The sequence below is a fragment of the Ornithorhynchus anatinus genome, chromosome 14, assembly GCF_004115215.2.
Source record: "Ornithorhynchus anatinus isolate Pmale09 chromosome 14, mOrnAna1.pri.v4, whole genome shotgun sequence".
Classification (NCBI taxonomy): Eukaryota; Metazoa; Chordata; class Mammalia; order Monotremata; family Ornithorhynchidae; genus Ornithorhynchus; species Ornithorhynchus anatinus.
Genome location: NC_041741.1, coordinates 2,653,189 through 2,676,407, shown reverse-complemented (window position 1 = coordinate 2,676,407; position 23,219 = coordinate 2,653,189). Strand labels below are relative to the sequence as shown.

Here is a 23,219-nt window from a genome sequence, read left to right as displayed (position 1 = left end):
GCGGGACCGGGACCGGGACCCAGCCGGGGCCGCGGGTAGGTCGTGGTCGTCGTCGTGGTCGTCGTCGTGGTCGTCGTCGTCTCCCTTCGGGGACCTCCCGCCCGCCCGCCCGCCGGCCCCTTCCCTCCCCCCCCCCGGGCCGCCGTGACGTCACGCGCGGCGGCCGTGACGTCACGGTGCGGACCCGGGAGAGGACCGTCCGGGCCCGCCGGCCGCGGGGAGCGGCTCCGCCCCGGCGCTTAGGGCAGGGTCTGGCGCCGCGTGGGCCACTCACGCCCACCTCCACGGTGATGCTAATGATAATACTGCTACTTAGTATCCTGATTAATAATACTACTTAGTATCGTTATTAACGATACTACTTAGTATCGTTATTAACACTACTACTTAGTATCCTTATTAATAATACTACTTAGTATTGTTATTAACGATACTACTTAGTATCGTTATTAACGATACCACTTAGTATCGTTATTAATGATACTACTTAGTATTGTTATTAACGATACTACTTAGTATTGTTATTAATGATACTACTTAGTATCGTTATTAATGATACTACTTAGTATCGTTATTAACGATACCACTTAGTATCGTTATTAATACTGCTACTTAGTATCCTTATTAATAATACTACTTAGTATTGTTATTAACACTAATCAGTACTTAGTATTGTTATTAATAATGCTACTTAGTATTATTATTAATAATACTACTTAGTATCGTTATTAATACTACTACTTAGTATTGTTATTAATACTAATTAGTACTTAGCATTGTTAGTAATAATGCTACTTAGTAGTATTATTAGTAATACTACTTAGTGTTATTAATAATACTGCTTAGTAGTGTTATTAATAATACTACTTAGCGTTGTTATTAATAATACTACTTAGGGTTGTTATTAATAATGCTACTTAGCGTTGTTAATAATAATACTACTTAGTATTGTTATTGATAATACTACTTAGTATTATTATTAATAATACCTATTATATTATTATTTATATACGTATTTAATAAGCATTAAATATTAATAATAATAATGTCGGTGTTGGTGAAGCGCTTCCTAGGTGCAGAGCGCCGTGCTAAGCGCTGGGGGAGATCCGGGGTCATCAGGTGGTCCCACGTGGGGCTCCCAGTCTTCATCCCCATTTTCCAGATGAGGGAACTGAGGCCCAGAGAAGGGACTCGTTTTGAAGACCGTGTCCAGCCCGGTGAGCTTGGATCTCTACCCCAGCGCTCAGCACAGTGCTGGGCACGGAGCAAACGATGCACACAACGCCAGTAATTTGGCACAGACGCAAATAATGGTAATTCGTATTTGTGTCGTGTCTCTGGAGCGCTCACTGTGTGCAGAGCACTGGACTGAGCGCTGGGAATGGACAGTTGGGCCACAGATCCCTGCCCAACAACGGGCTCACCGTCTAAACGGGAGAATAATCATGATGTTGGCGTTTGCGAAGCGCTTACTACGTGCCGAGCACCGTTCTAGGCGCTGGAGGAGATCCGGGGTCCTCGGGTCGTCCCCCGTGGGGCTCCCAGTCTTCATCCCCATTTTCCAGATGAGGGAACTGAGGCCCACAGAAGAAGAACAGTGATGTTGGTATTTGTTAAGCGCTTACTAAGTGCAGAGCACTGTTGTAAGCGCCGGAGGAGATCCAGGGTCAATCAGGTCGTCCCACGCGAGGCTCCCGGTTCATCCCCATTTTGCAGAGGAGGGAACTGAGGCCCAGAGAAGTGACTCGCCCACAGCCGCCCAGCTGGCGAGGGGCGGAGCCGGGATTCGAACCCGTGACCTCGGACTCCCCAGCCCGGGCCCTTTCCACTGAGCCGCGCCGCTTCCCGTGAATAATGACGACGATAATGGCGATGATGGTATGGGTTTTATCGCTTACTCCGTGCCGGGCTCTGAACCGAGCGCCGGGGTGGATCCGAGCAAATGGGGTCGGGCACCGTCCCCCCGTGGGCTCCAGCCCCCTTCTGCAGATGAGGTCACTGAGGCCCGGAGAAGTGAAGCGACGGGGCCGAGGTCACCCAGCAGACAGGGGGCGGGGCCGGGATTAGAACCCGTGACCTTCCGACTCCCAAGCCGGGCCGCCTTAGGCGCTTAAATACCACAATTATTATTATTATTATTATCGAGTGAGCTAAAAATCGGATTCTCCCGCCGGGAGATTTCCAGCGGCGGGTCCGCGAGAAGGCGGACGTCCGCACCGGTCCCGCCGTCGAATTCCGGCCGTCGATCGGTGCTTTCATTGAGCGCCCACCGCGCGCGGGGCACCGGACCGAGCGCCGGGAGGGGACGGTGAACGACGGCACGACGAACCGTCCTGTCGGGCGGTGGGATTTACTGAGCGCCGGGGAGAGGGCGGGGTGACGGCCGGCGGCAACGGTCCCTGCGCGCCCCGAGCCGGCCGGTCGCTCACTCGGCGGGATTTACTGGGCGCTCACCCTGCGCGGACACTGCGACCGGTCCCGGCGCCGACTCGGGGCAGTCGGTCGGTGGGACGTCTTGAGCGTTTCCCGCGTGCGGAGCTGAGTGCGGTAGAGCGGCGTCGGCAAGACGCGGGCCCCGCCTCCCCCGAGCCGCCTCGCCGGTCGGTCGGCGGTGTCTACCGAGCGCTCCCCGTGCGCCGAACGGCGGGGCTCAGTGGGAGGAGCCCGGGCTTGGGGGGTCAGAGGTCACGGGTTCGAATCCCGGCCCTGCCACGCGCCAGCCGGGCGACCGTGGGCCAGTCACTTCACTTCTCCGGGCCTCCGCTCCCTCATCTGGAAAATGGGGATGAAGCCTGGGAGCCTCACGTGGGCCGACCCGCCGACCCCGGGTCTCCCCCAGCGCTCAGCACGGCGCTCGGCACAGAGGAGGCGCTTAACGGGTCCCAACGTGATGATGATGATGATGATTATCATTACTACCAAGATCCAGAATTGGTAATTAACGACGGCACCGGTTAAGGGCCGACTCTGCGACAGGCGCTGTCGTAGACGTCGGGGTCGACGTGAGGTCGTCGGGTCGGACGCGGCCCCCGTCCCACGTGGGACTCCCTGTCTTCGTCCCCATTTTGCAGAGGAGGAAACCGAGGCCCGGAGAAGGGAAGCGACTCGCCCGAGGCCACCCAGCAGGCAAGTGGCAGAGGCACCTCCCCGTGCCTCAGTGACCTCGTCCGTAAAACGGGGTTGAACCGGGAGCCTCCCGTGGGACGACCCGCTGACCCCGGATCTCCCCCGGCGCTCAGAACGGCGCCCGGCACGCAGCGAGCGCTTCGCGGACCCCAACGTCGTCGTCGTCGTCGTCGAGGCGGCCGGGAGGCGCTTGAGAGGCGCCGGACCCCGCCCTCGACGAGCGATCTTGGCGATGGGTGGGATTTCCTCGGCGCTCACCGGGCGCTGGGCACTGTACCAAGCGCTTGGGAGAGGACAGCGGGGTCGGTGTCCCCGGCCCCCCCCCCCGGCCGACGCTGTTTTCCGAGGGAGCCCTGGGGGTCATTTAGATCCGGGGAATCACCGGGATGCCCCGAAGGACCGCTCCCCCACGGGATCCTCCGGAGAGGCGTCCGAACGGGAGAGGGAGGCGTGGACTCCGCGGGGTTTATCGAGCGCTCCCCGAGCGCCGCCCCGAGCGTCCGGCGGGGCCGCCGGCACGATCCCTGGGAATGTCGGTTCCTCGGAAGAGCGGCCCCTTCCCGATCCCGTCGTCCCGTCCCGGGACGGCCCCTCCGTCGGGACGGGCTTCTCCCTCCCCGGCGCCCCCCCCCCCCCCGCCGGGGCCAAAGCGGGGCAGAGAGAGCCGCCCACCGGCCCACCCGCTCCGGCCGGCGACGGGGGTGGGGGGAGGGCGGGGGTGGGGGCGTGGGGGGATTCGAACCCGTGACCCCCGACTCCGGGCGGGCCCCCGGAAGGCCCGGCGGCCCGGCTCCGTTTGCCGCTCACCCGGGAAAGCCCCGATTCGATGCCAAGTGCGTGATTTTGCCCCCTGCAGAAAGAGGAATTTTCCACTGGGGAAAGAAAAAAAAAAAAAAAAGAAAAACACTTTCCCAATGCAGACAAGGCTGCGGTATGATTTTTATTTTTTTTTTTTAAAGGTTAAAAAGGTGCTTTTTCCCCCCCCCCCGCCCCCCCCCCCCCCCCCCCGATCGCTTTCTCTTTCCTTGAGAAGCAGCGCGGCGGAGCGGCCGGAGCCCGGGCGCCAGAAGGTCGTGGGTTCGAATCCCGGCTCTGCCGGGTGACCGTGGGCGAGTCGCTGCGCTTCCCCGGGCCTCAGTTCCCTCGTCCGTAAAATGGGGACGAAGAAGACTGGGAGCCTCGCGGGGGGCGACCCCGTGACCTTGGATCTCCCCCAGCGCTTAGAGCAGCGCTCGGCACATAGTGAGCGCTTAACAGATACCCACATTATTATTATTATTATTATTACTAATTAATACAGCGCCCGGCACGTCGTCAGCGCTCGGCAGGCGCCGTGATGAATTCCCTAAACGGTTCACCCCTGTCGCCGGGGGGCTTGATTGAGGGGACTTGATAATGTCGGTATTTGTTAAGCGCTTACTCGGTGCCGAGCGCCGGGGGAGATCCGGGGTCATCGGGTGGTCCCACGGGAGGCTCCCGGTCTTCATCCCCCTTTTCCAGATGAGGGAACTGAGGCCCAGAGAAGCGAAGGGACTCGCCCCCGGTCACCCAGCCGACGAGCGGCAGAGCCGGACCGCCGAGATTCGGGAATCTGCGGAGGAGGCCGGAGTCGAGGTCGTCGGGGCCCGTTCCTGTCTCTTCTCTTCGGCTCGGAGGCGGCCGCGCTCGGAAAGGGAAAGCGGCGTCTCCGGGGAGGGGAGCGGCGGCGGCTGGGTGGCCGGGGCCCGGCCCGGGGCGTCGGAGGCCGTGGGTTCGAATCCCCACTCCGCCGCCGCGGGACCTGGGGGCGGCGCTTCCCTGGGCCTCGGTTCCCTCATCCGTCAAATGGGGAGGAGGACTGGGAGCCCCACGGGGGACGACCTGACCACCTCGTCTCCTCCCCGGCGCTTGGAGCGGCGCTCGGCACGCAGCGCGGCTCGGTGGGAGGAGCCCGGGCTCGGGAGTCGGAGGTCACGGGTTCGACTCCCGGCTCCGCCGCCCGTCGGCTGGGGGACCGTGGGCGAGCCGCTTCGCTTCTCTGGGCCTCGGTGACCTCATCTGCCAAATGGGGATGAACCGCGAGCCCCACGGGGGACGACCCGATGACCCCGCATCCCCCCCGGCGCTTAGAACGGCGCTCCGCCCCCGGGAAGCGCTTAACCGATACCAACATTATTATTATTATAGTAAGCGCTTAACCAACACCCTTGTTATTACTGCCCCGATGAGATGGTCAGCCCGTCGTGGGGCAGGGGTGGACTCTCTCTGTTGCCGAATTGTCCATTCCGAGCGTTTAGTCCGGTGCCCTGCACGTAGTAAGCGTTCAATAAATGCTCTTGAACGAAGGGATGAGATGGGGTACGCGGGAGTCTCGGAGGCGGGGGACGTAAGAGATCCTTTCCAGCGTAAAGGTGTGACGACGGGATACGGTGCCGTTAATTCCCTTTTATTCCCCCGTATTGGACGACCTGCTTACCCGGTCTCTCCCCCGGCGCTCAGAACGGTGCTCGGAACACAGTAAAGCGCTTAACAAATACCATCGTCATTATCGTTTATTCCCCGGTGGTCTTCCGGGCCGGGCAAGAGAGGAATCTTGGGTTCCGTTGCCCGCCTGGCCCCGGTGACTGGCATCGGGTTCGATGACCCCCGGGGGTTTCTGTTGGGTTCAGTCGGTCGTATTTACCGAGCGCTTACCGGGTGCGGAGCGCCGGACCCAGCGCTCGGAATGGGCGGTTCGGCAACGAGAGAGACCATCCCTGCCCAGCGACGGGCTCACGGTCTCGAAGGGGGAGACGGACGGCAAAACAAGTAGGCCTCGGTGCCGTCGGTATGTACGTTAATAGATGGAATAATAAATCCGTACAAATATAAGCAAGTGCCGCGGCGAGGGGAAGGGGGAAGAGCGGAGGGACGGAGGGAAAGGGAGGGCTCAGGCCCGGCTCAGTGGAAGGAGCCCGGGCTTGGGGGTCGGAGGTCATGGGTTCGAACCCCGGGCCTGCCCCTTGTCAGCTGTGCCACCGTGGGCGAGTCACTTCCCTGGGCCTCAGTTCCCTCATCTGTAAAATGGGGATGAAGACTGGGAGCCTCACGGGGGACAACCCGAGGACCCTGGATCTCCCCCAGCGCTTAGAACAGTGCCCTGCACAGAGTAAGCGCTTAACAAATCCCGACATAATTGTTATCACGGGAGTCAGGAGGACCCGGGTTCAAAAGCCGGCTCCGCCGCCGGTCCGGCTGCGCGACCTCGGGCGGCTCACTTCACTTCCCCGTGCCTCCGGTCGGTAAAATGGAGGTGAGGACCGTGAGCCCCGTCTGGGCCACGGAGGGTGTCCGACCCGATTAGCTCGTTATCTGCGCCGGCGCTCAGTACAGTGCCTGACGCACAGTAAGCACATACGAACCAGAAGGACCAGGACGAAGTAGGACTTGGGTAAAAATATCCGCAAGCGCACCGCGGCACTCTGCGTGCTGCCGGGCGACGCCCAAGACGCCGAAAAGACACCGCGAGCCCGTTGTGGGCAGGGGGTTGCTCTATATGTTGCCGAATTGTACTTTCCAAGCGCTCAGTACAGTGCTCTGCACACAGTGTGAGCTCAATAAATACGATGGGAAAGATAATCCGATTTTTTTTTTTTTTTTTTTTCCAGTTTTCCCAATAGCCCGACTAGGAGAGTACTAGGGTCAGTGAAGGTTTTTTTAACAACGCCTGTTCCGAGCGGACAGGGAACGCCTGGCTCAGCGGAAGGAGCCCGGGCTTGGGAGTCGGAGGTCGTGGGTTCGAATCCCGGCTCCGCCACTTGTCAGCCGTTGTGACCGCGGGCGAGTCACTTGGCTTCTCTGGGCCTCAGTTCCCTCCTCTGTCAAACGGGGATGAAGACTGGGAGCCTCACGGGGGGCAACCCGATGACCCCGGATCTCTCCCAGCGCTTAGAACAGCGCTCGGCACAGAGTAAGCGCTTAACAAACACCAGCGTTATTAGTAATAGTGGTATCTCTTAAGCGCTTTACCATGTGCCGGGCGCTGCACTAAGCGCTGGGGTGAATGCCGGCTAATCCGGTTGGACCCCGTCCCACGTGGGGCTCACCGTCTTCATCCTCATTTTACAGATGAGATAACTGAGGCCCAAGGTCACCCAGCGGACGAGAGGCGGAGCCGGGATTAGAACCCGGGTCCTCCTGACTCCCAGACCCGGGCTCTGACCGCTGCTCCTGACGGCCCCGCGGCGAGCGAGCTCGTCTGGGCGGCCCGAGCGAGATGAAGGAGGAGCGGCGGGGATCGGTGGGAAGAACCCGGGCTTTGGAGAGGTCACGGGTTCGAGGGCCGGCTCTGCCACCTGGCAGCTGGGTGACCGTGGGCGAGTCACTCCTCTGTGCCTCAGTTCCCTCATCTGGAAAATGGGGATGAAGGCCGTGAGCCCCACGGGGGACAACCTGATTCCCCTGCGTCCACCCCGGCGCTCAGAACAGTGCTCGGCACGCAGTGAGCGCTTAACGAATACCGACATCATTATAAACGCCGCGCCATTTGGAAGAACGGAGCCTCGAGAACATCTCCCGCGGTCTATTTCTACTTCTGACGGCGGCTCCCACCTACGCAGCGCCCGCCCGCCCGGGCCTCGTCGAGCCGCTTCTAGGCCCCGAGCGTCGCTTCGGAAAGGGGGATGGGATTTCTCGTCCGCGGGTCCGACCCTCCGCCCGGCGGGTCGGCCACGGGCGGCGACCGTAAGTGGCCGGGATTTCCGGGCGGTTAAGGCGGCGTCGGGTCCGGCCGTGGGCGGGACGCTCAAGGGGCTGGAAGGGCGGGCTGGGCTTCGAGGTTTGCTTTGTGACCGTAAGAGATGGTGATGATGAGGATGATGGCATTTAGAAAGCCAGCTCTGGGGACGACAGGTGCCGGAGACGGGCCGGCCCCGGCCTGCAAGTCGGAAGGACCTGGGTTCTAATTCTGGCTCCCCCCCCCCCCCGCCCTTTTTTTTTAAAATGGTGTTTGTTAATCGCTAACTATATGCCAGGCACTGTAGTGAGCACCGGGATAGATACAGACTATTAGAGAAGCAGCGTGGCTCAGTGGAAAGAGCCCGGGCTTGGGGGTCGGGGGTTCGAATCCCAGCCACTTGTCAGCTGTGTGACCGGGGGGCGAGTCACTTCACGTCTCTGGGCCTCAGTTCCCTCGTCGGGAAAATGGGGATGGAGACCGTGAGCCTCACGGGGGACGACCCGATGGCCCCGGATCTCCCCCGGCGCTCAGAACGGTGCTCGGCACGTAGTAAGCGCTTAACAGATACCAACATTATCATTAATCCCGGCTCCGTCGATTGTCAGCTGGGCGACCTTGGGCAAGGCACTTCTCTCGGCCTCAGTTCCCTCGTCCGTAAAATGGGGATGAAGACGGTGAGCCCCACGGGGGACGACCCGATGGCCCCGTATCTGCCCCGGCGCTCAGAACGGTGCTCGGCACACGGTAAGCGCTAAACAGTCACCAACGTGATTAATCGGACGCAGTCCCTGTCCTACCTGGGGCTCACGGTCTCCCCCCCCCCCCCCCCATTTTGCAGACGAGGGAACCGAGGCCCGGAGAAGTGAAGCGACTTGCCCCAGGCCACGCGGCCGACAAGCGGCGGAGTCGGGATCGGAACCCAGGTCCTTCTGACTCCGACTTGCCTGCCGCGTGACTTTGGGCAAGCCACGCTACTTCTCCGAGCCTCGGTTCCCTCGTCCGCAAAATGGGGATGCAGCCCGTGAGCGTGACGCTCCCGGGGAACCGCGCCCCACCCGATCCGCGTGGATCTGCCTCGGCGCTCGGTCCGGTGCCTGGCGCTCAGTAGGCGCTTGACGGTAACCAGAAAAAAATCACTTTGCCAAAGGTAACGTCGACCAGGAAAAGACATCAGCGTTTTTCACCTTGGCTTCCGGCGAACTCTGCGTGTGGGTGAATGTTAGTCGAAGGGAGAGAGATAGCGAGCTCACCCCGGAGTGGTCGGGTAGCCCGGTCTTCCGGATTTCTTCGGTCGTACTTATTGAGCGCCTACGTTGGGCGAAGCACCGGGCTGAGCGCGCGACATCGCGGCCGTTCCGAGGGGGAGGCGCCGCTGGTGAGCCGAGAGCGCGACGGCGGCGAGAATGGGCGTCCGTGGTCTTGAAAGAAGGTCGAGGTCGATCCGCGGTGGACGTCACGTCGCCTATAATCTTCCGCTCTGCCCTTCTCTTTCCCCCTCTGTTCCGTTTTGTTTTTGAACGGTAGCTGTTAGGCGCCCACTGTGTGCCGGGTACTGTTAACGTTGGCATTTATTAAGCGCTTACTATGTGCAGAGCACTGTTCTAAGCGCTGGGATGTACGGGGTAATCAGGTGGTCCCACGTGAGGCTCCCAGGCTTCATCCCCATTTTACAGAGGAGGTCACTGAGGCCCAGAGAAGTGAAGCGACTGGCCCACGGTCACCCAGCTGACAAGTGGAGGGGGCCGGGATTCGAACCCACGACCTCTGACTCCCAAGCCCGGGCTCTCGCCACCGGGCCGCGCTGCTTCTCTCAGCACTGAGGTAGACGCAGGCTCGGACCCGGTCTGGTCCCCACACGGGGCTCCCGGCCTTCGCCCTCCCCCCCCCCTTTTAGAGATGAGGAAACTGAGGCCCAGAGAAGTGCCGCGCTCGAGGTCGCACAGCAGACAAGCGGCGGAGCCGGGATCCGTTCCTTCGGTCGTATTCGTTGAGCGCTCACCGTGTGCAGAGCACCGTCCTAATGTGGAGCTCGGCAACAGATAAGAGACGATCCCGACCCGGCGACGGGCTCACGGTCTAACCGGGGGAGACCGACGGACGACAAAACAAGTAGACGGGCATCGACAGCATCGAAATAGATAGATACAATCGTAGCTCTAGACACATCGTTAATAAAATAAATAGAATAATTATGTACAGATCTAGGCAAGTGCTGTGGGGTGGGGAGGAGGAGCGGAGGAAAAGCGGGGCTCGCTTCTATTTATCGCCATCGTTCTCGTCCGTCTCCCCCGATCGGACCGTGAGCCCGTCGAAGGGCGGGGACCGTCCCTATCTGTCACCGACTTGTCCGTTCCAAGCGCTCAGTCCAGTGCTCTGCACATAGTAGGCGCTCAATAAATACTATTGAATGAATGAATGAAAATGCTGACGCCCGGGCCCGGGCTGTAGCCACGGAGCTGCACTGCCTCCGTCCGCTCCAGGGCTGGGAAATTGTCTTTTAGGGGGGTCGGCGGTGGCCAGTGGATTCTCGGAAATAAATCAGGAACCTTCCCTCTCCGAGCTGTGGGTTTTTGGTTTCGTTCGCCTTCGAGGTGTGAAGCGGTGGAGTGACGAACCCCACGGTGGGAAACCGAAAGGAAGGCCGCCCTTGGGGAGAAGATAATTCCCCCGAAATCTGGGTGAGGTGGCCTCCGTCTGCTCTGGGAACGGACCAGACGGGTGGTCGGGAATCGTTTCCCGAATGAAGCCCCGCCGACCGCGGTCCGGAGCGGCGGGGCCCAGCGGGTAGAGCCCGGGCCTGGCAGTCGGGGGGACCGGGGTTCTAATCCCGCCCTGCCGCCCGTCCGCCGGGGGACCCTAGGCGGGTCACTTCACTTCTCTGGGCCGCGGTTCCCTCCTCCCTAAAATGGGGATGAAGATCGTGAGCCCCACGTCGGGCGGGGACCGCGTCCGGCCCCGTGAGCTTGTGTCTCCCCCGGCGCTTAGTACGGTGCCCGGCACAATAGTAAGCGCTTAACAGGTGTCATTTTTCGGAACAAAAGTCACTTCTGCGCGCCTCGGATCCCTCATCCGGAAAATGGGGATCGAGACCGGGAGCCCCCACCGCTTAGTACGGTGCCCGGCACGGAGTAAGCGCTTAACAGATAGCGTTTTAAAAAAAAGTCACTTGCGCGCGCCTCGGTTCCCTCATCCAGAAAATGGGGGATCGAGACCGTGAGTCCCGTGAGGGACGTGGAATGTGTCCAACCTCATTAGCGTGAATCTCCCCGGTGCTTAGTGCAGTGCCTGGAACATAGTAAGTGCTCGGCAGATATTTAAAAAAAAAAATCTGCCACTTCTCTGGGCCTCAGTTTCCTCATCTGTAAATGCAGCTGAAGGCTGTGAGCCCTCTGGGGGACGGTGTCCATCCTGATGAGCTTGTGTCTCTCCCCCCCCCAGTGCTTAGCACAGCGCCTGGCAGATAGTGAGCGCTTAAATATTTATACGGGGAAAAAAAGCGGTAGAACGAGAGGTCCGGCGTCACCCACCACCACTTCCCCGGCCGGAGCAGGCCCGGCGTGCCGCCTGGAATTAAGCGTCGCCTGCCACCGTGGAGGCGATCGATCGGCTGCTCCCGACCTCACCGGAGGACGCTCTTAGGTCTTGCCCCTTCTGAAAGAAAGAGGCCGCCCCGGCTGCCGTGTGCCCCGGCCAATAATGACCATTTGATTTGGGGGGTTTCTTTTCCCCTCTTACGGTCTCTGTTGAGCTCTGGCTATGTGCCGGGCACTCAACGAAGCGCTGGGGAAGAGGCGCGTTGATTAGGTTGGACACGGTCTTAATCCCCACTGTACCGAGGAGGGGACTGAGGCACAGAAAAGCTAAGTGGCCCGCCCAAGGTCACCCAGCAGACAGGTGGCGGAGCCGGAAACAGAACCCGGGTCCTTCCCACTCTCAGGCCTGGGCCCTAGCCACTTGGCCACACTGCTTCTACTGACTTCTCTTTCCCCTCGTCTTTTCCCTCCTTTCCCCTCTTCACTCCCCTCTTCCTTTCCCTCCTTTCCCCTCTTTATTCCCCTCTTCTTTTCCATCTTTTTTCCTCCTTTTCCCTCTTCATTCCCCTCTCCTTTTCCATCTTTTTTCCTCTTCTTTTCCCTCCTTTTCCCTCTTCCTTCCCCTCTTCTTTCCCCTTTTTTCCTCTCTTTCCCCTCCTTTTCCCTCTTCCTTCCCCTCTTCCTTCCCTTCTTCTTTTCCATCTTTTTTCTCTTCATTCCCCTCTTCATTCCCCTCTCCTTTCCCTTCTTTCCCATCTTTTCCCTCTTCCTTTCCCTCTTCTTTCCCCTTTTCATTCCCCTCTTCTTCCCTCTTTTCCATTTTTTTCCTCTTCTTTTCCCTCTTCTTCCCCCTCCTTTTCCCTCCTTTCCCCTCTTTTTCCCCTTTGCTCCCCCCCTTCTCTCCCCTCTTCTCTCACCTCTCTCTCTCTCTGTTTCTCCCCCTCTCCCCCGCACCCAATCCGATAGTGGCCTAAGGGCTGTTTACTTTCCCTTTACTTTGTGTGACATCTTTGTTTCCAGGCTGGGTAATATAGCTCATTCGTATTATTTAGCAAACAACAGTGACCGATCTCCATTTACCCCTTAGGATTCTCTCTCTCTCTCTCTCTCTCTCTAAACCTTCTCGCGGGTCTGAACTATTTTGGGGTCGTCATTAAATGCCAGCTTCTAATTAGCAGGTTTCATTACGATGCCACGAGCATTCGTGTGAGAGTATGAAAATTCGACGTAAATATCAATCCCCTGACTGAAAAAGCTCACACTTGGCTCTTTCTAATCTGTCGAGAGACCGTCCTGAATTAAAAAATAGAGCATCGCCTCCCGAAAGCCGCTCGTGGCTTTCCGACTCGCCTTTTGACTTTCCGGAAACTGAGCCACCAGTACGGTGGACCTTAATAGGTCTTCCGAGCCGATCGGCCGCTAAAACGCAACGCGGGCAACAAAAGTACATCGCCAGTCTTCTCGGCTGTGTATTTTGCTGGGGAAAACGGGAAGGGTTTGATTTTCCTTGCCTTTTTTTTTCCCACCCCTCCGAGGGGTTTGGCCTCCCTCCCCGCTGCACGTTTGTTCTGAGGATTTGCAAGTGAGGTTGGGGCCGGGGGAGGTGTCCGGCGCAGTTAATTTAGCGTGTTTATTCCCGAGGGGCCGTGGAGGAACCTCTGGGGAAATCTGGATTATTCAGCCTTTCTTTCTATCTCGGCGGGACGTTGAATTCCCCAACCCCATCGCTGCCGTCGTAAGCGGCGCTTCTTGGACGAAGGTGCGTCTGCTCCTCTCCTGGGGCGCTCCCCCTCCCCTCCCCGCAGCTCTCGGACAACTCCCTACTCTCCTCCCTCCCACGGTGACGCTCGTCGAACGCCTGCTATGTGCCGAGCACTGTACCGAGCGCCGGGGTCGAGCCAAGATCAGCGGGTCGGACCCCGTTCCCACAGTCTCCGCTCGTCTGTGGGCCGGAGGCGCGCCGTGGGCAGGGGATGCGTCCCTGCAGTCTTCCGTTGTCCTCCGCCCAGCGCTCAGTACAGCGCTCCGCACGCAGGAGGGGCTCGATAAATGCGATGGAACGAATGAGCGAGTGAAGAGGAGGGAGGAGAGGTTCCCCCCCCCCCCTTCCCGCCACAGAGCCGGGCCCGATCTGGGAACCAGAGGACGCGAGTTCTGTTCCCGGCTCCGCCACGTGTCTGCTGTGTGACCGTGGGCAAGTCGCGTCCCTCCTCTGCGCCTCGGTCGCCTCGCCTGGAAGATGGGCATCGGGACGGGGGGCCTCTTGTGACGAGCCTGCATTGACCCCGGCGCTTAGAACGGTGCTCGACCCGGAGTGAGCGCTTAGCAGAGAGCATCATCGTCCTCATCCCATTCTTAATCCCCATTTTCCGGATGAGATAACTGAGAAGTGGAGCGACCCGCCTGACGGCGCGCGGCGGACAGGTGGCGGAGCCGGGATCGGAACCCGGGTCCTCGCGAGGCCCGGGCTCTACCCACTAGGCCGGGCTGGTCTTTCCTTCTGGATTGGCGGGTCCTGGAGGGCAACGGGCGGGACCTTCCGACTCTGCCGTACTCTTCCGAACGCTTAGCGCAGCGTTCCGTTCACGTAAACAGCTTTGGTCGATCGAGAACCGATCCTCGCCCCTCCCCGCCCCCGGGAAGCCAGGATTTCCCTGACCCTTCACCGTCCTTCCTCCCTAGACCGTGAGCCCCGTGCGGGCCAGGGTCCGAAGGGATGACCCAGCGCTCGGCACAGTGCTTGGCGCACGGTACGCGGCTGACAGAAACCCCAGTCGCTACTCCGATCCTTCGCTTTTTCCTCTGTTTCGCCAAAAGCCACGGCGAACATCCGCGGCGCCGCGGGGTCGGAGATCTCGAGGCCGCAGGCCCCAATCAGCTCCTGCCCGCCCCGCTCGCCGCCGCCGCCCGCTTGTCGGCAAATACGGGGACCCTTCCGGGGCGATGCGAGTTGGTCCTCTTGACTCGCCCGAGGTCACCCGGCAGACAGGCGGCGGAGCGGGGATTGGAACCCGCGACCTTCTGACTCCCGGGCCCGAGCCACGACGCCGGGCTGGTTCTGGACTCTCAGGTCCGTCCCCCGGACCGTCAGCTCGTCGTCTCGGAGCGGTCGGCGCGGCGCTCCGCACGCAGTAAGCGCGCGGCGACGATCGGATGGGGAGGTGGGGCGGTGGCGACGCCCTGCTCCCGGGTCGGACGTCCTGCCCCGCTTTCCCCGCCACCTTCCCGACGGAGAGGCCGGCGTTCTCCGCCGGGAGGGAGGGGGCGGGGAGCAGGTCGTTTCTCCCCCCCCCCCCCCCCCCCGTAACTAACATTCCCATCGAAATTCCTTACTCGGAGTGGAAATTTTTAAACCTCTCTATTTTTTTTTTTAAAAAAAAACTCCAGCTGGCAATCTTCAGTGGCCCCAACCGATTTTTAATCTCTCCTTTTCAAACAATGGTGGTCGAAGGGAGTGAACCGGCACCGACAATTGCCGGAAACGGGGCTCAAGGGCTCCGGGCGGGATATTCCCAGAATCCTCTGCCCGAACTCCGCCCCGAAGCCGGTTCGGCACCTCGGGAGGTGGCTTCTTTCCCGTCGCCGAGGGGGCTTCGGGGGGGCGAAGAGCAGTCTCGCTGCCCGGGGTCCTGGCTTCTAAGGCCGGCTCCGCCCCCCCCGGGCGAGTCACTTGACCTCTCTGAGCCTCAGTCTCCCCCCCCCCCCCCCGCAAACCGGGATCACCGGCCGCCCTTCCCTCCCTGACGGGCGTCGAGGGCGTGCCGCGACCTAAGACGCTCGGGGGGGAAGGGAGGATTTCAGAGCTCTGTTCTGTAAAACTGTGGTATTTGTTAAGCGCTTACTCCGTGCAAAGCGCCGTTCTAAGCGCCGGGGGATACGGGGTGATCAGGTCGTCCCACGTGGGGCTCCCAGTCTTCATCCCCATTTGACAGATGAGGTAACCGAGGCACAGGGAAGTGACTCGCCCGAGGTCCCGCGGCTGACCGCCCATCCCCGGCGCTCCGTACGGCCCCCGGCGGGGGCTCAGTAAGTACCCCGCGACGGCCGGCCGGATGCCGAACGTATCCGTCGGTACACCGGCCTCGAGGTGGGAGGCGGCCGCAAGCGCCTCGCTTCCTAGCAGAGGGTGAGCGGCGAGCCGTCGGTCGTACCGATCGAGCGCCCGCCCCGTGTGGAGGACCGTACTGAGCGGACAGTAGAACCGACGCATCCCCCGCTGACGGTGTAGAGGGCGCGGCGGCGCGGTGCGGTCCAGAAGGCAGCCGAGTGACCGGAGTCCGTCCCGGCGGCGTCTCGAACGCGCCTCGCCTTCAAAAGAAATGCCTCCCGCAAGGGAGGAGGATCACGTACCGGTGTCGTCCGGCGTCGGCACGAGGATCAGAGACTTTTCAGGCAGCGTGGCCTAAAGGAGAGAGCCTGGGCCTGGGAGTCAGTGGACCCCCCCCCCCCCCCCGGGTGGGCTTTCTTGTTCCTTTTTCATGTCTCTCTAAAGGTTATTTGTTAAGCGCTAGGTCCCGGGCACCGCCCCGAGCACCGAGGCGGATCCAAGCAAACGGGGCCGGACACGGTCCCCGTCCCACGTGGGGCCGACGGTCTCGATCCCCATTTTCCAGATGAGGTAATCGAGGCAGCGAGAAGGGAAGTGACGTGCCCCGGGCCGCCTAGGAGACGAGCGGCGGAGCCGGGATTAGAACCCGTGACCTTTGGACTCCCGGGCCCGGGCTCTATCCGCTACGCCGTGCTGCTTCCCGTGGGATGTGTCTGTCACGCTGTCCTCGCCCAACTGCTCAGTACGGTGCCCTGGGAGCGCTCGATAAACGCGACCCAACATTCCTGACGACGGTATTTAAGCGCTCCGTTCTAAGCGCCGAGGTAGATACGAGGTCATCCCCCCGTGGGGCTCCCAGGCCTCATCCCCATTTTCCAGAGGAGGGAACCGAGGCCCAGAGAAGTGAAGGTCACACGGCGGACAGGCGGCGGAGGCGGGATCAGAACCCGCGTCCTCTGCCCCCCCGGCCCGGGCTCTTGCCGCCGAGCCGCGCCGCCGCCCCTCGCCGGCCGCCCGGTCCGTACTGAAGCTCGGACTCCGGGGCCTCGGGCCTTTTCCAGCCTCTTCTCCCCGGGAATCCTCCCGGGAATCCTCTTCGTCCTCCCCGCGGCCCGAGCGCGGAGCTCCGCGGCGGGAAGAGAGCCCGCCGGAACCACCTCGAGGAGGTGTTATTTCGGTCGCGTTTTCTTTCTCCCTTCCTAAACCCAAGGGCGGGTTCCGGCGTTCCGGAAGGAAATGTCCCGGCGGGGAAGAGGGGCTGAGCGGGGGGGGCGGGGGGGGCGGGGCGAAGGGCCGACCGAGGCACAGAGAAGTGAAGTGACTCGCCCGCGGTCACACGGCCGACGCGCGCTTCCTATGTGCCGTTCTAAGCGCTGGGGGAGACGGACGGTCGTCGGGTCGTCCCGCGTGGCTCTCACGGCGTGGCTCGGTGGAAGGGGCCCGGGCCTGGGAGTCCGAGGTCGCGGGTTCGAGTTCCGGCCCCACCACCCGTCAGCCGCGGGACCGCGGGCGAGTCACTCCGCTTCTCCGGGCCTCAGTTCCCTCCCCCGTCAAACGGGGACCAAGACCGTGAGCCCCCCCCCCCCGTGGGCCGACCCGATGACCCCGGATCTCCCCCGGCGCTCAGAACGGCGCTCGGCACCTAGCGAGCGCCTGACGAATACCAACAGCGTCCCGACTGGACCCCATCTGACCGATGAGGGGACCGAGTCTCTGAAGTGACCCGGCCCAGGTGACGCGGCAGACGGGCGGCGGAGCCCGGGATCGGAACCCAGGTCCCTCCGGCCTCCCTGCCGACGAGCGGCCCCCCCCCCCCCCCGGCCCGGGCGAGCCGAAACGGAGAGTCCCGGCCGGGAGCCAGAGCCAGCCTGTCGTCCTCCATTTCTCTTCCGCCCGGACAGGGTGGGGTGGGGGTTCGCGCAGTCGCGGTGGGTTTCCAGATGGCTCTCCTCGGCGGCCCGAGGAGGAGGAGGAGGAGGAAGGGGAGGACGGGAGGGACCGTTTCTCCCGGCGATAGGGAAGGCGGCAGCCGTTCCCGAGGGGACCCGTGGTTGTTGCCGGCGGGGCTGACGGGAGCCCTGTAGGAGGGCAGAGAGAGGGCGGGGCCGGACGAGAAGGCCGCCCGCCCTCTACACGATAATAAGAATAACAACGTTGGTATCTGTCAAGCGCTTACTCTGTGCAGAGCACCGTCCTAAGCGCCGGGGGAGATCCGGGGTCATCGGGTCGTCCCGCGCGAGGCTCCCGCTCTTCATCCCCGTTTGACAGACCGGGGAGCCGAGGCCCAGGGAAGCGACCCGCCCCCAGTCGCCCAGCTGACGAGCGGCGGAGCCGGGATCCGAACCGACGACCTCCGACCCCCGAGCCCGGGCCGTTTCCCCGTAGCCACGCCGCTCCTCCGTACTGATGAGGGTATTCGTGAAGCGCTTCCTCCGGGCCGAGGGCTGTCCTAAGCGCCCGGGGAGATACGGGGTCGTCGGGGGGGGGGGGTCCCCCGTGGGCCTCGCGGTCTCCGTCCCCCGTCTGACAGATGAGGGAACCGAGGCCCGGCGAAGCGACGGGCCCGGAGTCACGCCGGAGCCGGGATCAGAACCCGCGACCCCGGCCTCCCGAGCCCCGCCGCGAAGCCAAGCGGCTCGATTCAGGTCACGCCTCCCCCACGAGGCCTCCCCCGATCCTTCTCGAGCCTCTGCGCCCTCGGATCTTAGACCCGCGACCTCGGGGCCCCCGTCGTCGGCTCCGCCGCCGACCCCACGGCGCTCCTCGGCCCGGAGGGGCCGGAGCCCGGGCGGGGGGGGGGGGGGGGGCGCGGAGGACCCGAGTTCCGATCCCGCCCCCGCCGCCTGTCGGTAGGGCGACCTTGGCCGAGTCGCTTCACTCCTCTGGGCCTCAGTTCCCGCGTCTGGAGGAAGGGGCCGAAGACGGCGAGACCCCCGGGGGACGGGGACCGTGTCCAACCCGATGAGCTTTTATCCGTCCCGGTGCCCGGCACGTGGTAGGCGCTGAGCGGGTACAACCGACGATCTGTGTGACGAATGAACGACGAACGATAACCGGGCTATCCGATAAGCGCTGCCAGACGCCGGGGCGGATAGAAGCGGTCGGGGTGGGACGCGGTCCTCGTGCCGCACGGGGCTCTCGGCCTCCGTCCCGTTTTTCAGATGAGATAACCGGGGCACAGAGAAGTCAAGCGACCCGCTCGAGGCCACCCAGCCGGCGGGCGGCGGAGCCGGGATCAGAACCCGGGTCCCGTCGGCTCCCGGGCCCGGGCTCCAGCCGCCGGGCCGCCGCGGGTCCGCTGGGATTTTAGAAGCGGAACCGAGCATCTCCCGGCGGCTCTGCGCGGCCCCCCCCCCGGGGAAGAGAAGATGCGCCATCCGGCTCTTCCCGCCCACCCTCCGTTCCCGGCGGCTTTCTTGGCACCACCCACCCGCTCCGCCTCCCCGCGTCTCGGGCCGCGGGCGGACGGGCCTCGCGCGCCCGGCGGCGGCCGGCCCCCGACACGTCGGAGCGGTGAGCCGGGGAGGGAGCCGGAGGGCGGCGGGGGACGGGTGAGGGGACGGGTCCGCCGGCGGCCGGCGGTCGCGGGGGGGCCGGGCGTGTGGACGCCGCGGAAACGGGCATCGGTCCCCTCGCACCGTCCTCGAAAGGATACGCGTAAGGGCCGCGGGCGCTCAGCTTTATCATCCTCGTCCTACGTGAGCGCTTACCGGGCGCCCGGGGTGGGTACGAGCAAACGGAGTGGGCCCGCCGTCTCCGTCCCCTTCGCCGGACGAGGTCGCCGAGGCCCGGGGGGAGGCGAGCCACCCGCCCCGGCTCACCCGGCCGACGGGAGGCGGGGTCGGGGTCGGAAGCCGAGGCCTCCCGACCCCCGTCGCGCCGCGCCGCTCCGCCCCTCCGGCGGGGGGGATTCGTTGAGCGCCGGCCGGGCGCCCGGGAGCGTATCGTACGACGGGGTCGCTAGACGCCTTCCGTGCCCACCGGGAGCTGACGGTCTCGAGGGGGAGGGAAACGGTAAGATGCGTTTTCCCTTCCGGCCCGGCCTCGGAAGAGGGTCCGCCCGGGACGGCTGCGCCGCCGGCGCTTTTTTTTTTCAGGTCTCCCTCCGGTCCCGGCGGAGCCTCCCCGCCCAACGCGGGCCCCCGTCGAGGGGGCGGAGGGCGAGGATAAAACGGGAGTCTCTCGCCGGCCCCCCGGGAGGACGCCGACCGACGGGTCTCGTCCGCGGGAGGCCGGAGTTAAAACGGCGCCCGTCCGACTCACCGAGAGGATCTTCCGTTCCCGCGCGCGCTCGCTCGGCACGTGTGTCGGCGCTCTCCCGGGGTTGTGTCCTCTTCTTGATGACAGATGGCCGGGGGGGGGGGGGGAGGGTGTCTCTGTCTCTCTCCCTCCCCTCTTCTCTCTTCCCCCTCCTCTTCCTCTCTCCCCTTCCCCCCTTCTCCCTCATTCCTTCCTCTCTCTTTCCCCCCCGTCTCCCCCCTCTCCTTCCCCCATCTACTCCCTCCCCCCACTTTCTCGTTGCCCCCTCTCCTTCCCACCCCCTCTCCTGCCCCCCCCTTTTCTCCTTGTCCCCCTCTCCTTCCCACCTCTCCCACGCCCTTTTCTCTTTCCCATCCCCTCCTTCCCTCCTTTTCTGCCTTCCCACCGTTCCTCCTTCCCCCATCCTTCCCCCGTCTTTCCCCCGTGCCCCCATCCTTCACCCCCTTCCTTCCCCCGTCCTTCCCCCCAGTCTTCCCCCCCCCCCCCGTCCTTCCCCCTCCCGGGTCCCTCCGACGCGTGGAGCCGAGAGAAGGGCGGTCTGTCCCCGCCGGGACATAAAACACAGCTGGTAGACTCGTCCCCTACCCACACGGAACTCGCTCTACCATCAGTCGATCGATCGGTGCTACGTACTGGGCGCTTACGGGGCGCGGAGCGCTCCCCTCAGTGCCGGGGAGAGTCCGCTCGCCGGAACGGAGCCGGCGGCCACGTTCCCCGCCCACCGGGAGCCCGCGGCGGGTCGGAGGGAGGGCCCGGCCCGGCCCCGGGGCCCCGGGACCGCGTCCGTCTGTCGGTCCGTCGTATTTATCGGACGCTTACTGGGCGCGGGGCACCGTACTGAGAGCTCGGGCGAGGACAGTGTGACAATTCCAAGTCCACGCCGAGCTTACGGTCCGGATGGGGAGACGGACGTCCGTAGAGATAAGGTAACGGCCGGGACAACCGGACTCCCGCACGCGGCAGCCTGCGGCGACATCTCCTCCTCGTCCTCCCCCTCCTCCTCGTCCTCCTGCTTCTCCCCCCACCCGCCACCCGCCGCAACCCTCCGTCCTCCCGGAACGGCGCCGCACCCCAGCTTGGCTTGCGACAAAATAAAAACTTAAAGAGAGTCCGCGGCCGGCCCCGAGCCCCCCGCCCCCCGGTCCGCCACCCGGGCGGGATCTCGGGGTCCCCCCGCCCTCCCCCGTCCCCCGGGAGGTCACGGCCGCCACCCGGCCCGAATCCCCGGAGCGGGAAGCGGGCCGGTGCCCGGGCGAGGGGGCGGTCGCCGTGGCGACGGGCCCGTCGCCACGGAGACCGGGCGCCCCGGCACGCGGCGTCCCCCCCCCCCCGGCGGCGGGCGGGGAGGCGGAGGAGCGTGGGCGAGTCGCCCCGCCCCTCACTCGACCCCATCTGGAAAACGGGGCCGAAGACCGCGAGCCCCACGGGGGCCGACCCCACGGCCCTCCCCCGGCGCTCGGCCCCTAGCCGGCGCTTGCCGGACGCCCTCGTCGGCGTACGGGGCGGTCGGGTCGGACCCCGTCCCCCGCGGGGCTCACGCTCTCGATCCCCGTTTTCCAGGCGGGGGAACCGAGGCCCAGAGAAGCGGAGCGGCCGGCCCGAGGTGACGCGGCGTGACCTCCCGGACCCCCCCCGGACCTCCGGACGCCCGGGCCCCGTCGGCCGGACGGCGCCGCCGGACCGCCCGTGAGCGCTCGACCGACACCCCGACGCTCGGCACGGCGCCGCGCGCGCGGTCGCCCGGGGCGCTCGGTGAGTACGGCCGAACGCGCGACTGACCCCCTGCCCTTCTCTCTCCTCCTCCTCCTCCTCCTCCTCCTCCTCCTCCTCACCCCGCCAGAGCCTATGGGATGCACCCCAAAGCCTGCCACGGCCTGCAGAGGAAAGACCGGCCCCTCGCCCCGAGGACGCCCGCGGGCCCGCCGGGCCAGGGCCAGCCGCGGCCCGCCCGCGACGCGGGGAGGCGCGCGGCCGGCGGCCCCCGGCCCGCCCCCGCCCGCCCGCCCGGGGCCGAGATGCGCGACCCCGCCGGCGGGCCCGGGATCCACCGGGCCGACGGGGACGGGGACGGGCCCCTGGACATCTGGGCCGTGGTCAAGCCCGGCAACACCAAGGAGAAGATCGCCTTCTTCGCCGCCCGCGGGGGCGGGGGCGGGGGCGGGCGGCCCGGGCCCCTGAAGAGCAAGAGCAGCTGGGACATCGACGGCCGGGCCGCCAAGAGGAGGAAAAAGCCCCCCGGGCCGCAGCGGGCCAAGGGCCGGCCGGACGGGCGGCGGGAGGAGCCCCCGGCCCGCCGCCCCGCCGACCCCGCCGACGGGGGCCGTCCCGGCCGGCCCCCGTCGGTGGCCGAGATGGTGGCCTTCCTGGAGCGGCGGGCCGGCGCCCTGCTGGCCAGCCGCGCCGAGGCCGGGCCGCCGCGGGCCGGGGGCCCGGGGCCGGACGCCGCCGAGGAGGGGCCGGGCGAGGCCGTGCGGGTGCTGGCCATGGTGGCCCGGCTGGAGTCGGAGTGCCTCGGGCGCCGGGGCCGGCGGGAGGCCGGGCCCCCGGCCCGCCGGGCGGGGCGGGCGCCGCCGGCGGCCGGCGGGGAGGGCGCCCCGGCCCCGCCGCCCCCGGGGGCCGCCGCCGGCCCGGACGCCCCGGGGGCCCGGCCCGACCGCCCGCCGCCCGCCGCCGCGGGGCCCCCCGCCGCCGAGCCGCCCCGGCCCGCGGGGCCCGCCCCGCCCCCCGCCGGCCCGCGCGGGGGCGAGCGCCGGCCCCCCGGCCCGGCCCGCCGCGAGGACCCCCTCCCCGGCGTGCTCTTCTTCCCGCGCCCGGCCGGCCCCCGGGCCCGCGGCGCCCCGGCCCCCGGGGCGGCGGGGGCGGCGGGCGCCGGCCCGGGGGAGGGCCCCGGCCGGCCCCCGGCGGGGCGCGGGGCCCCCGGCCCAAGAGGCCCGTGTCGCACGACTTCCTGGAGACCCGCTTCAGGATCCAGCAGCTGCTGGAGCCCCAGCGGTACATGACCTTCCTGCCCCACCACATCATGGTCAAGATCTTCGGGCTGCTGCCCACCCGCAGCCTGGTGGCCCTCAAGGTCACCTGCGCCTACTTCAAGTTCCTCATCGAGCACTACAACGTGCGGCCGGCGGACTCGCGCTGGGTGCGGGACCCCCGCTACCGCGAGGACCCCTGCAAGCAGTGCAAAAAGACCTACGTCCACGGCGACGTGTCCCTCTGCCGCTGGCACCCCAAGCCCTACTGCCAGGCCCTGCCCTACGGGCCCGGCTACTGGATGTGCTGCCACCGGGCGCAGAAGGGGGTGCCCGGCTGCCAGCTGGGCCTGCACGACAACCGCTGGGTGCCCGCCTGCCACAGCTTCAACCGCCCCGGCCCCAGGCGGGGCCGGGGCCCCGAGGACGAGGGCTAGCCGCCCCCCGCCCGGGGGCCCGCCGTGCGTCCCGTGGAGGGGGCGAGACCCCCCGGACCCGCCCCGGGTGAAGGCGCCCCGTGTGATATACGAACGTTTCCGAGAGACTCCGCGGTTCGAGGGTTCGTTCGGCCCGAGGGGTCCCCGCCCCTC

At 64.8% G+C, this 23,219-nt stretch overlaps 1 protein-coding gene and 1 long non-coding RNA gene across 3 annotated transcripts; both read left to right on the top strand.

Annotated features, from left to right (window-relative positions):
• On the top strand, positions 1-21,601 carry LOC114816376. 2 transcript variants are annotated; one of them, XR_003764143.2, is made up of 3 exons: positions 1-35; positions 21,224-21,349; positions 21,504-21,601. It is a non-coding gene; the product is annotated as an uncharacterized LOC114816376 (long non-coding RNA). The 2 variants fall into 2 exon arrangements; XR_003764144.2 differs by lacking the exon at positions 1-35 and adding an exon at positions 20,171-20,589.
• Positions 21,602-21,677: 76 nt separating this feature from the next.
• FBXO34 (F-box protein 34) lies at positions 21,678-23,219 on the top strand. Its single transcript, XM_029079276.1, has 2 exons — positions 21,678-22,197; positions 22,545-23,219. Exons 1-2 carry the CDS (start codon positions 21,679-21,681, stop codon positions 23,064-23,066), a joined length of 1,041 nt encoding a protein of 346 aa, XP_028935109.1. The 5' UTR covers position 21,678; the 3' UTR covers positions 23,067-23,219.